This window comes from Thunnus albacares, chromosome 23 (assembly GCF_914725855.1).
Source record: "Thunnus albacares chromosome 23, fThuAlb1.1, whole genome shotgun sequence".
Lineage (NCBI taxonomy): Eukaryota > Metazoa > Chordata > Actinopteri > Scombriformes > Scombridae > Thunnus > Thunnus albacares.
Window position 1 is genome coordinate 23,506,148 of NC_058128.1, and position 14,726 is coordinate 23,520,873.

General features: G+C 38.4%; 1 protein-coding gene across 2 annotated transcripts in view; it reads left to right on the plus strand.

Annotated features, from left to right (window-relative positions):
* The window catches only part of tmtc1 (transmembrane O-mannosyltransferase targeting cadherins 1), a 152,865-nt gene that overhangs the window by 119,925 nt on the left and 18,214 nt on the right, over positions 1–14,726 (plus strand). For both annotated transcript variants that reach the window (XM_044343776.1, XM_044343775.1), the window contains 3 exons: positions 2,037–2,204; positions 3,024–3,137; positions 12,937–13,080. In XM_044343776.1, the coding sequence (XP_044199711.1) occupies positions 2,037–2,204; positions 3,024–3,137; positions 12,937–13,080 (426 nt within the window). The remainder of the gene's footprint in view (positions 1–2,036; positions 2,205–3,023; positions 3,138–12,936; positions 13,081–14,726) is intronic.

A 14,726-nucleotide genomic window follows, 5' to 3' on the forward strand; every position in this document is an offset into this window, starting at 1 on the left:
CAAAGTCCAAGGTAATGCAAAGCAGAGATCAAAAAACACCAGAGGAACTAGACACAAGGAAAAAGCTGGACTGCTTCACACTGAGTACAAAGACAAACTGGCACAGAGAGAGGGGAACACAGACTAAATGCACAAGAGAGGGAAGGATAATGCGGGACAGGTGAAACTAATCAGGCTGGAAACACATGAGGGCAGGAAGTAAATTTCAAACGAGATAGGGAGTTGAGTATTTCAAAATAAAACAGGAAACGATGAATGAATGACATGAAACAATGAAAAACACAACGTAGAGAGCAGGGCGGGACATCCTTGGTATCATAAAATGTTTTCATCCTCACATGAGGTGGTTTTTGTCTTTGTCCTTATATGTGCCAAACAAGAAACAGAAACAGGTTTTCAAATAAATTATAGCACACTCACCTTATCTGACTGACCATTTGTTTCCGCTGTAATAATTAGAAAATACTGGTGACAGTAGCTGACATACAATCATAGCAACAATTCCTCACCACTTGAATTCATTTTCCTCCCCAAAGATAATGTTTGTTCCTTTTCTGACAGATTCTTTTGAGTAGGTGATTTTCTTTCCATCATAACATTTTACCACTACCTGGCTGACATTTTTCTTATTTTATTCAATCCTACCCACATACAGTATAAATGGAGCAGGTTAACCTCAATTTATTTGATAGAACATCAGAAATATTTCAAGAGACTGGCTTGACATCTGGACACAAACATGCCTCTGTCTTTGTCCTGGGGCTCTGTCAAATTAGTTCAACTTTGATGAACATTGACATGAAAATTCACAACATGGACTGATTGCAGATTGTCTTGACAGTCCTGACACTTGAGGGAATAAAGAGAAACAAACCAGACTCTAGTTCTCGTGCTCTATGGACCCAAAACCACAAAAGTGGCGAGCATAGAACGATATTTGATCTAAGCTTCCAGTGAGCAACTTTCATAAGAATGAATGGAGTGTCATCTTGGAACACAGCATCCAGTTCTGTCTGAGTGGATGAACATGTGTTAGCTAGTCCTTTACAATCATCCTACCAATCTGTGTTGAGCATGGCTCACAACCGCAATGGGTCCAACGCTGTTGAGTAGACCCATGTCATATACACATACAAGGAAGTCTTTCTTGGTCTTCACAGTTTTTCTATGCTCTTGTAGGCAACATTAACATTGCCTTTGCCAACAAAGGATATATATAATATACCCGTTTTACTAGCCACATCTAACAGAAGCCACTTCAAGTAGTGACTTCTCTCCTGGTTTTACTCCTTTCTCATTCACTGTGTCACACTCTTCTTCTAAACTCAGATCCCTCTCTTCTTTTTCCACTCTCCTGTCTGTCTCCCTTCTCATGACTGTGTCGTTCTCTCATCGGATTGTGCCCTCCTCTAAACTCTGCTCATATTTTTTGGCCTTATCACCATTTCATGCAAGTCATGCAAGTCTAAGCCTTTCTTGATATTGTCTCTGTATCTCTCCAAGTCTTTTCTTCCCTTTTATTTGTTCGTGTTGTCTCTTCGAGGCACACTGTATTTGCACTTGGATGGAAACTGTGCAGTGTGGAAGGAATGAACAAAAATCCTGCTTGCCTTAAGCTGTCACACACACACACACACACACATCAGTACAGACTGTGTGTGTATGACAAAGCTGGCAAACACGGAGGACGTTTACACTCAACTTTTGTACCATGTGGTCCAGGTCAGAGGATTTGGGGAAAGTGGTTGAGATGATGTGTTTTTATGGGAAGCCACAGCAGCCATCCACGGAGAAAATATGAACACTCTTGGGACCTGAAGTGATTTAGGTGATTTAGGTTGACTTCAGCAAAGGTCACAAAGTTATGTCACGCAGGATTGAAGAAAAGTGTGTTGAGTGATAAAAATGACGGCAGAAATAAATCAGGAGCAGCTCACAGAACATGAATAACATCTTAACGTTTTCTCCCTCCTTCCTCCCATTTTTCCTCTCCTCTCCCTCACATCCATTCCCCCCCTGCCCCTCTTCTCCTGCAGTATGGGTTACTGTATCCTGGTGGCTCATGGCCTGGGTCGGCTGTGTTCAGTGGTGGGCCGGTGGGGCACCACAGTCCTCAGTGTCTCCATGCTGCTGCTGCTCCTGCTCTTCTCCTGGAAGACCGTCCAGCAGAATCACGTCTGGCTCTCTAGGGAGGCCCTCTTCCGGTATGTGTGTGTGTGTGTGTGTGTGTGTGTCAATATCCATAAACATTAACATAGGCACACACACCAAATCATTCATTACGCTACACATTTCCCTATGAAATCATCACACAGTCAGTGCAGCTACATGCATATTAAAGCTACTAAAATCTCTAATGCCACTTGTGGCTCAAAACAAACTTCCAAAGCATAGTGCTAGCCTAAATTATGTAACATTTTATGATATAACTTGGAATTTGATCAGTAAATTGGAGTGAAACACAAGATACGTTTTCACCTGTTTTCATGCGCTGGTTCAATTAGCGCATTCAAATCTGAGTGGAAATGTCATTTGTTTTTTCAAAAAAGCTTAAATATTGCAAAAAAATGTTTCACACTTGGCTGGTAGAGACAGATTTTTTAAATACACCTTGACATTGTGGTACCTACTTCTGTTTTCATGGTATGCTTCTACTTGTTCTTCACAAATTCATCCATTAATAAAAGAAGAAAAACACACCATTGGAATCAGAAGCAGCACAGAAACATCATCATGCATCAGAAGTACAGGTTCTCAGTTGATTATGTAATGTTGCTTGTGGTTGTTTTGCAACCTCTTTAGCTACATTTTTCAAGTACCCACAACTCCTTAAGTGCTGCAGTTAGTGCTGAATACTATGAGACACTATAAAAAACAAGAAAATCATCACAGGAAGCCTGTGATGCAGGTTCTATCTTGTTAAAGCTCAGCTACTCCAAACATATTTAAATAATTTTAGAGTGTGTGTGTCAAACTGACCTCATGCCTCCTCCTCCTCTCCCTCCTCTTTTTCCTTGTTTCAGCTCTGGTATCCAGACTCTGCCTCACAATGCCAAAGTCCACTACAACTACGCCAACTTCCTGAAAGACAGCGGTCGACACCAAGAGGCCATTCACCACTACACCACTGCCCTCAGGTCTGACTCCTCACTAAACCTCTGTGACTGCAACAGCATAAGTCATTCTATTAATGACAAGGACGTCCACTCTACTTTATATTACAGTTTCCCTTCAGCACTCAACCTCAAACTTGATCAGTCTCTTATGGTGTGACTAAGGCTGATTTTGTGCAAATTTTGCTAAAAGCCCGAGCACCAAGTCATGTCAGAAATGCTACCAAAACCCCACTTGAACCACTTAATTTTGAACACCTCTCCATTGCACTCAAAGGTCAGATTGTTTGAGCTTTTACTCTGCAGAAACGTCTGTGAGCTTTTAGTGAGGTTGTCAGTGGGTTTTCAGAAGTACACTTAAAATCTTGACATGAATAAGAAGCATTGCACGCTTCCTATTCTGATATTAAGATAACAACAACTTATTGACTGTATTTAAGCTGACATTTACAGTGTTAGCAGAGCTGTGCTTTGCACTGGTGGAAGAAATTCTAAATTCTCAAACTCAAGTAAAAGCATCAGTATCCATATCACAGTCAGTTGTATTAATAGTTAATATAGTTGTTGTGAATAGCGGTTTCTGTCAAATCAAATGCCTGTCGCCACACATTTGCATGAAAATCCCTATGTTTCCATACATTGGCACAATGTTTGTATAAAACACCCTTTGTCAGAAAACTCTCTTTGTCACCATAAATTTGCATAAAATGTCCTTTGTCACAATACAGTTGCAAATTGATTATGTAAATGCAAATGTGTGGTGACAACAGGAATTTCATGTAACCTTTAATATCGTGAAGTCTCATGCAAGTGTCATTAGCTTCATGCAAATATAGTATATGGTGATATATAGTCTTGATTAAGCAGGCAGTTTAATGCAGATGTATGGTTTTATGCTAATGTGTGGACACACATGATGTTTTATGCAAATGCATGGTCAAGGGAGTTTGTATGCAAATTTAATATATATTATAACACTCTGGGATATTGTGACAGTGTGACTAAAATGCAAAAGAGAGAGAAAGAGAGAGAATTTTATGTAAATGAATTATGACATAGGGAGTTTGCATTATGACAATAGATTGTCACAAAACCCTTTTTCGGTAATACTTCATTAACCCCCCTATTTATATTTATAAGCGGTATGTAAACATTTAATAAACGGTTTATGATGCACTATGATGTAGTTGTAAGCAGATATAAGTGTTTCTTTAATGTATTAGTCAACAAATATAACTCGTCCTGTGGGCACTGATGTGTGGAGGCTGCTGTATAAACAGATAATGAATGACAATATAGTAAAATACAGTTGTAATAATTTAAATATGTCTTCATAAGAGAAGTGATAATGGTTGACTAATACTGCACATTAAACACTTAAAATGTCCTCATATTTGTGTACAGCTACATTATAGTGTGTTATAAAGCTGAATAAATCATGATTGGACAGCCTTCTTTACTTGATACTGTAGGTACAATTGGAACTTAACAGATGAATTTGTTCATTGTGAGACTTAGGATGTTTTCACACCTATAGTTTCACAGTGGATGAATTGCTACTTTGTTGCATTTTCCCTTTGGTTCGGTTTGGTTTCACACAGCAAAATTTCAAGCCAACCAAATTGTATCCACAAAAGCCATGTGGTAGCTGTCACTCCGTTCATTGGTCAGGAATCTCGTGGCGTTTGCAGGTGGAGAAAGTTTTTCTTCTGGGATAGCTATCCAAAATGGACCATTGGCAGAATTGGCATTTCCTCATAATTGTGGTCATCGTTTGGGCCATATACCAAGCCAAAATATGCAAGCAGAATGGCACATTTGAACGCACTTCAAGGCAACATCTGGAGAACAGTGTGTTGGGTTTCCCATTAATGTATTAAATGTTGTACAATGTTTATATAATGCATCCCCCTGCATATATTACCAAATAATACATGCAATCGCCTTCATATTTTTTCAAGCAACCTAACTTCCTGTTAAAAGGGTTGGTGCATCTTTCGGATCGAAATACAATGACTTCTCATTTATTATCATTACATTTTAGGACGTTTTGAGACATCCAAGATTAAATATCAGTTATGCAAGCAAGTACATATAGCTGCATATAGCTGCTTATCAACCATGTAACAGTAGAGAGAATATCAAGGTTCTGTATTACCTGACTAAGAGGGAGTATGTGGTGTTTATTGAAAATAACAGTGGTGTAAGAATGAAGCAATGGGGAACAGCAAATTTAAACGAAACTGCAGAAGAAAAGTACCCCAAAGACTCACCCAAGTTTCTAATCAATCACCTCTGACAGCTACCAGAAGAAAGTCACTGGCAACCTTAACAAGGGCTGTCTCCATACTATGGCAATCTCTAAAACCTGACTGAAAACAATTAGAAATGTTATTATTATTCATAAAAGAAATTAATTGTGTTCAAATGATTTTCTCAAGCACTTTTGATACAAACAATAACTTTGATTAGCTAAGTTAAAGGGGTTCTGGACAAGGTTTCTTTAATAGTGGTTGACTAATGGCATGTTTAAATCAATTAATAAAACTACCCATAGTCAAAGAACTGTTAATAATCAACAAAGTGTGGTCATCTACCCAAGTGAAGGCATTTGATTTTTGCTTTCTGTTTTTAAAAGGGACAAAATGATCAAGGACAGAGGGGCAGTGACTGTTAATTGCAGATAAGTATTCATCATGGTTTTATGGAAGATTAGTTGGAATGGGAATAGACAGATAAGAAAAGGCCTCATTAAATTTGTCTGCAGAGTCAGTGGTAAAAATGAGAGGCCGTATTTGCAGGGTGAAGTTTTCAGTGAGACGGAGGTAAAAGAGCTTTGCAAATAACAGCTTTGTGGTCTGGAACAAAGAAATCCACCAATTCAACATTTTCTGGACGGAAACCAGATAAGAGAACTACCCTAAGTCTTGGATAGGGCTTTTGGAATGTGAAGCTTCTTTAACTGACATCAACACATCAGTGAGCCACACTTTTGCACTGGGTGACATGTTCCTTCATTACCATGAACACACACACTGTTGTTTATTTTTATTCTATCCCCCACACACCGTCCTGCTGTCAGAAATACTAACTAGAGCACCAAATGTGGATCAATCCATCCCTGAAAATGGTCCCTTACAAGTGCACTTTGTAAGAACAAAACTAGGAAATGACTGAGCCTTTTTAAAAAATGAAACCATATATTTGTGAGCTGTTTTTTAAATATTTACATCTTTAGTAGGAACCAGTGGGCTTGATGCTGATTGCCTCAGACAAGATGAGGATGTGCAAGTTTTATATGATGGGATCATTTGGTAGCGTTTCCCTGAAATGATGCCCACATTTTATGAACTGAATAGTTTTTATTTGCACCTCCACAAGTACATGTACAAGATGACGTTGAACATTTTGAGCCTTTACAAGAAGAAAAAAGGGTAGAATTTTGATATAAAAATAGATGTATTTTTGACATGCAGTTGGCACATAATGGATAGCCCAGGAACTGAAGGTCACTGACTGTAAAAAAAACAAAAAGGCACTTTTATTTCATTGGACCTTAAAGAGACCATGCACCATTTTCTTGCTTTTATCCAACGTGATGATCCTGTACTGTACTTAGAGTGCATGCTGTTTATTTTTAGTGACTGGCCCCAGTTGGGAATTGAATCTTCGAAGTATGACAGCATTAGTGACACATCTACACACTGACCTTCAAAGCAACTTTTTATTTTTATTTCTAAAACTGTTTACGAAGTCAGTTTTCTTCTTTTTTTTTTTTACATTTTTAAGCTCAGTGCAATTAATATACAGTAGCATCAGATTAATGTGCTTACTCATGCTTAAAATACATGGAAGCAGGTACACACACACACATACATATACTGTACCTTTGGGTGCATGCCCTCATGCATGTAATGGCCTTGTTTCAGCTCAGAGCTTGTGCTCTATTCATCTATCACACACACAGGCTGCTTTAATGAAAAAGCACGTCCATTAGTTGTTCCTGTCACTGGAGAGGCTTCTTGAGGAACCATTCCCCTCAGCTTTCCACCTCTACCCTTTTCTCTCCCTCATTCAGATTAGTTTATGTCAAATCAGGCCATTGTTGATCTGTCAATATGTTTATATGTTGACTTTTCCTCTTTAATATATTCCTTTTGTCGGTCTTCACTCTTCTCTCTTATTTTGTTCCTTACCCTGCATCTTTTTGAAGTCAGTGTTTCCTACCAAGACACGATAAATCTTCACTGTCCACTACATTACCTGTGTTGGATGTTTGTCCACAGCAGCCAGTAACCAAACTGAAATTCATATAAAATATAAATACCTACAGGAAATTATACTAACAACATCAAGCATGTACAACAAGGAATAGTGACATACAGCATGCCATCATATACACATCCTATCCATGTACGTACATTCCTACACACATGCACACAAATAGCTTTGGCAAGGCGTTAATAGAGAATGTGTCATGTTTTATGAATAATTGACAAATTGTTTAATCTATGAATGTCAAAAAATTTGAGATCCCAAGGTGACATCTTTACTTGTTTGCTTGTTGTAATTACTTGTTTTGTCTGAGCAGCAGTCCAAAATCCAAAGAAATTTAATTAACAATGATAGAAAGAAGGAAAAACAGCATATTTCACATTTGAGATCATATTTTTGCTCCATGTCTCAAAATCAATAATGATCAGTTGTAATCTGTAAATAAATTTGAAAAGTGTAGCCTAAGAGGGACGTCCTTTTCAATTCTTATACAGTAGCTATCACCAAACACAGTTTTACAGATACAAGTTTTTATGCTTTGATGCTTTAATGTAGCATCTCTTTGATCCAAAGCTCCCCATTGCAACATTGACCCCCATTAAAATATGAAATGTCCCATCACTGTGATGTCCATGTGCCCAACTGTTCCCATAAAATCAAAGACAAATCAATGCTTTTGGCAGGCTTCTCATTTTAAGATTTTATCAGCTGTAGTCAATTAACATTAAATTGATGATTAAGCTGGACTGCAAAATGAAACTGTTGGCTGTGATCTGGTGAATATGCAGCACAAGCTAGTGTGTGTCACTCATCCAAAGATGGTGTGTTAGAGAGGGAAACAACATTTTGTATCATTTTGATATTTAAAAACGTATTTCGTTAAGTGTTTTTGCTGCTCAAAAAGACTAGTGAAAATATCTGTTGGTCGGTACTGACCGATAGCTAATGCTAACACTAATAAACAACAGTTAGAATTCCTCTGTTATACATTAAAATATACAGCATCAATATTCTAATCAACTAAAGTGGCATGTATATGTAGCATACAGAGCAGAGCAGCAGCTTGTCCTCTCAGTCAGCAAAATTATAATGTTATAAACCGGAATCATTTTAGATGACATCTGATGTTTTCAACCGTCTTACTTGCAATTGTCACACTACCACTAGTGGAAAACTACATCGCAGCAATAACTAAATATCACATCTGAATGTAATTACTATTTTTAATTCTTATGTCATTTTAACTTTATCACTCCATGTGAGCTGTAGCCAATTGATCTGGTTCTCTAGATACAGGTTAACCTTAAAGTTCTGTAAAGTTGTCTAGTAAACTAGTAAAATACTGGTGAATATTTGTCAGTGGCACACTTGAGTCACTGTGAAACTAGGGCTACTTTCTTGATCACCCTATTTTTCATCCATATGATTTGATTGATGATATCCTCAATTGTTGATTTCCTCAAAAATGAAATGGCTTATCTGTCTGATAAAATGTATCTAATATCATATTATTCTCATATCATTTTGGTATATTGTAGCACTCAGCAGGTATACAGTAATGTTTATACCCCCTATGGATGGACCCCCCAAGAAAAGTAGTAATGGGCCCATTTAACCCCCTCCCAAACAGTCCTGGCTCAAACACTGCAGCTGCATCATCCTTCTCTTCATTCCCAGTCTCCTCTTTTCCATCCTGCAGCAGCAGAGCTTCAGTATATTCTGCCAGTATGTGGGAGCTTCAGCACAACAACTCTGCTAATCCAGCCTGCCATTCTGCCAAAGCTAGAGAGGAGAGCCCCAGCAGCTTTCATCCAGCTCCAAACCACATCCCAGCTCGTAATAACCCTAAACCACCAGACCACTCATTCTAATTTTAATTAACCAGCCTCCACTTCTTTTCTGCTCCTTCTTTTTTCCCACTAGGAAGGCAATGAGAGGGACAGAGATCCCTTTGAATCTATCACATTTTAAATTCCCAAAGATTTAAATTCCCAAACGTAGTTCCTTTTAATTCCATTTTTTTGAGGTGGGGGGGGGGCTGTTTCCTCCTGAAAGAGAGAAAGAGAGAGCGAGAGAGCCTGAAAAGGATTGAGAAATGGAGAATGAGCATGTTGAGTGAGTAAGTACTCTGTTCACTAAGTGATTTATGAAGACAGAGGGATTCTGCTGACCAAATGGAGTTCGGCAACTCATTCCACCACCAGAAGAGTTTGGAATTAGAAAGAATCTGATGTGTTGATTCTTCTGCTCTCCATCAGAAAAGGGAGGTTTTGTGGCATAGGAAATATAGGATGTTGATACATCCATTTGCTGGGTGAATTGAATTCACTGATTCTTAGCCACACTAGCAGTGGGCTCCAAGGATTGCAGCCAGAGTGAAATATCACTTTCATGACATATTCAGAAAAGCTGAGTCAAGAGCATACTTGTTTAAGATTGTTGAAGACATTTTGCCTTTTTTCAGTTCTGAAGAGACCTTTTGGATAAGAGGCAAAACATCTTCAAGAAACTAAAACATGTCCAGTTGCCCAGGGTATATCCAGCTTATCTGGACCTGAATAAGTGAGGATTTTCACAGGCTTTGCTTTCATCAAGTTTCATGGGATTTTGTAATTTTGACATCCATGGTCCCTGAAGAAAAATTCTACCAACTTTAGTGATCCCCTGACCTTTCATCTAGCACCACTCGCAAGACTTTGGTTTATGACCAAATACCTGCAATACTAGTGACATGTACTTGTGTTTAGTGCTAATTAGCAAATGTTAGTATGCTAACACACTAAAAAAAGATGACCACCATGGCTATAGACATTAAGTGTAACATACACTGAGTGTGTCAGGGACATGCCAATCCAGAGTGCAAATTTGATAGAATTAATGTTGGTGCACATTGATGCTGGGAAATAGGACATTGGTATATCGTGATGCGTTGACACACTGCAGGATGTCACCACTGTGTTGCCCTTTAATCGTGTTATTAAAAGGGCACACATGAGGATCACTTTACTCATCACAATGAGTATTATTCAGCCTTTGAGAACAGTTGTGTAATGTCCTCCATGGCCTTGGAGGAGCTTTGTCATGTCTGAGAAAATAACCCTGGTGTGTCACAGTGATGTCATCAAACTTCAAATTCTTATTAGAAATGCTGCTTTGCAAACTTGGGGTGCGAGTTTCAAAGATGTAGGCATTTACCAGTCAGAGGGGGTCTAACAAATAACACTATCAAGCCGCATTATGGGAAGTCCCCCAACTGTATCGAAGTGCAATACAACATTTCTGCAGTATGCCTTTAAATAAAATCTGGCAGATACAGATGCCTGCGTCCATGCTTACAGCAAGAGGCTATAACTCAAATCATACTTCCTGCTTAGCTTTGAGGGTCAACATGATGTAAATTTCATGATGTCCGCAAGGGCCTGTGTGGCACTGTGCATATGTGGGGACAAACATGAGTGATTATGTCTGCCTATTCACACCCAATGGAGTTTAAACAGAGTAACGTGTGTGCCTGCTGACAGCTGCTCTTTCCTTGGTTGTTCACCTCTATAGATGTTGATCAAGCAGCTCACAGGGTGATTTGAAGCCTCTCAGTGAACAGTTAGACTCTGTTGTGGAGTGCTGTTATGGTTGGTTTCTTTCAGGTGTTTCTACAGCTGCACCTCTTTCTGTGCTGTGAAAAGCCATCCCATTAACCCATGGAACAAGGTTACTATAGTAACTGTAAAGAGCGTTGCCACGGTGCCCACTCACTTCTTGCCCCGGGCGCCTTGTCAGGCTTGTGTCACCATTATGGGCACTAACTATAAAACTGTATTTCAATTACACAGAGGCCTTTTGTTGCAGTGATGGAGAGCAGCAGTAAATGTCAGCAGAGAGGCTGCTGGCTGCAGCTTCCACACACTCACTGCTGATTTATCTGCACCATTTGCTCCGAAGATAATCCTTATCACTGTGACAAGGCACTTAGTCCAATCAAGATCATGTTATGGTATGCTTCCCTCTGGAAGTGTGCAGCCATTAGTGGTTCCTAAGACGAACATATTTTGACAGCAATGCTTGGTTCCAGAGTTAGAAATCTAGTAAATTGGCTTTTACAGATGACTTTCATGCCAAGATGAACCATCCAGTATATCTAAAAAGGCAGTTACTCTGCAAAAATGACTGTTGAGGTACTGCTTAAGCCTAAGCCCTTGTTATAAATGATTAGCACGATGAGTCACTGAGTAATTGGATAAGACTGACTCATTTATGTGTTTTATTAAAAAACAGAAATAAATACATAGAATATTAAAAAGGTCAGGTTAACATAAGAGTTTTCTGTTACAAAAATCCACATTGTTTATTAATAACTTTTCTAACTTTATTTATAACAAGAATAACTTAGATTTTGTAGTCATTCTGTTTATTGAAAGACATGTTAGTGTATTTGGGAGTTGGGAGATTCCAGTCCTGTGCTTAGAATTTTGGTTCACACTGGACCTTTAAAGCTGCATTAATTGATCTTTTTGACCACTTGTGGGAAGCGTAACAACCTCAGAACACAAAATCTGACATATTCTTACCTCATGAGAGCAAACGTGTAAGCAAACAGAAGCCGATTTACACAATCAGCAGACAGGGAACTGCATAGTTGGTGATAAATTTCTGTGGATTCGTCACTGCAAGCAATACCTTTCACATTACACTCATTTGATCCATTGTTAATATAAAATATTGCTTGGTGCGAAATCATCTCAAGTGTAAAAATATTGCTCCAACTTTTAACTGCACTGGCAGTATCTCAATATCACAAATTGACTGAAACATATTTTATTTGTTTTATATGCAGTGTGGGTAATACTCTATTAGGAGGTCCAATGCCATGCATAGTATTTCCAGAACAGACTGACAATCAATCCAAGTAGCTATCAGCTTCTCAACACAATTAACCATTCTTTATGTCAGAAAAACAAATAAATGGTTAAAAATGTGAAAAACCTTTGTTAAATTGTCTGGCAGCTAAATGTGAGTGTAGTCTAAAGGCAGATGCGTCATATTTTTAGATGGAACTTTTCAATGATTTAAGGACTGTTTTTATTTTTACATGCGAGAGATAAGGACTTTTGTTTTGCATATGGATTGGTGTATATTTATTTGACTTATACTAGTTACTAGTGGATAGTAGAGTTAGGCCTCTACTATCCACCAGATGCCCTATGAATTACACTCTCTTCTTAAATGCTGCATTGAAATGTTGTGATTATAATAGATTTTCCTTACATTTCTTATATTTCCTCAGTTATGTGCAAATAAATGTTTCAGTATGGATAAATACAAAATTCATTTTTGAGAAATCACCCCTCCAAAAAAAAAAAAAAACAGTTGGTTGTAAGGTTTTCAGAGGGTCCAAGGTGTCAATGAAGGGATCCAAACTCCTCTGTGTTTCACACACTGGTTGCTGTGGCTCTTTTGATTCTCTCTTGATTTTCCTACGTAGAATCAATGACTTTCATGCTCTCAATATATAAAATTTCACCCCTCCTCTTCCTTATTCCTCTCCTCTCAGGTTATACCCCCGCCATGCCAGCGCCATGAACAATCTTGGCACTCTGACACGCAGCCCAGAGGAGGCCGAGCGCTACTACAGGAAAGCACTGGACACCAACCCTCAGCATAACCGAGCTCTCTTCAATCTGGGAAACCTCCTCAAGTAAGACACACTCTCTCTCTCATACTCACACACACATACACACTCACTGAAAGGCTGTCTGAGAACGTTGATAGCACCCACTTTCCATCACACATAACAAAAGCCTGACAGTCACTTTGTGACAGAAATTGAAGACACTCATCACAGCTGGAGAAGTTTGCAAATGTTATGTTGTTTGAACAGTTTATAGTAGAAAGAACATCTTTTTTTCTCAGCTGTGTGAAGCACTCCTAAAAATGGCAACGACCCTCTTAGCTGGAGACAGTCTTAATGTTCCAGCAGCAGCTTCCTAATTGTCTCTAAAAACTATCTTTGTTCCCTCAGCTCCCCAGACAACAATAGAAAAAAATCAAACACTACCAAAATAAAGATAGGAAAAGGGAGAAAGTTTAATGATTACAATAGCAATGGCAGAGAAAATGATCTTTATACCTTCATGTGTAAGTCAGTATATTTTATCTTGCTCAAATTTCCAAGTGCCCCGACCAGTATGTGTGTCACAGATTTCCTCCATTGTTCAGAGGCCCAGATTTGAGAATAGATGACTCAATCACCAAAACTGTGTTCCAATTTGTAAATACATGCAATTATTTTTACAATCCACATCAAATAATTGCATCTAAAAAAAAATCTGTAATAAAAAAACTCCTCCCACAAGACAATACAAAGAAAAATAACAGGTTTTCAACACAGTGCATCAAATTACAAATTCACACCCGGAATCATAAAAACTACATTCTTTTACCACTCTATATCTTTCCTCGCATTTACATCTGATTTTCACATCATACACCTCGGGTATAAATCCATGTGTGATAAATCCAACCATGCCTCTGCGTGATGTCATCACAGTCTATGACCTAGGTCAAGGTGTTTCATAAAGACAGCTCATTGTGAAAGCAGTGCTTGAGTGAGCCTTACAAATGGACCCAGGATTCATGTGTCCCATGAAGCCAACTGAGAGCTGATGTGAGCAGACTGCAGTAATTCAAACCTGGCTTGATCATGACTTTGAAACACAGACATGAGACATCAAGCACAGATATCATCAATTCTCAAAGCAAATGGACATTGAAAAACAAAACTGCAGTAGTCACACAGCAGAATATATTTAACATATAGTGTGAAGAATTAGATATTTAAACAAAAACAGACCAAACCCCTGCCAGAAAGAGAACTTTTGACAAAATTAGAGCTGCAACTAAAGATTATTATTTTCATTATCGATTAATCTGTTGATCATTTTCTTGATTAATTGATTAGTTGTTTGGCTTGTAAAATGTGGTGGAAATGATGGAAAATGTTGATCACTGTTTCCAAAAGCCCAAGATGGTGTCCTCAAATGTCAAATGTATTGTCTTGACCAACAGTCTGCGTCCCAAAAATATTCAGTTTACTGTCATAGAGGACTAAAGACATCAGAAAATATTCACATTTAAGAAGCTGGAATCAGAGAATTTTTACTTTTTGTAATTGATCAATTATCAAAATAGTTGGCAATTAATTTAATAGTTGGCAACTAATCGATTAATTGACTCATCGTTGCAGCTCTAGGCAACATGTTACAGACTCACATGTCTGAGGTCAGACCAACACAAGCAGAGATGAACTCTGCTCAGTGTGTTGCAGCACTATGGTTTTAATAA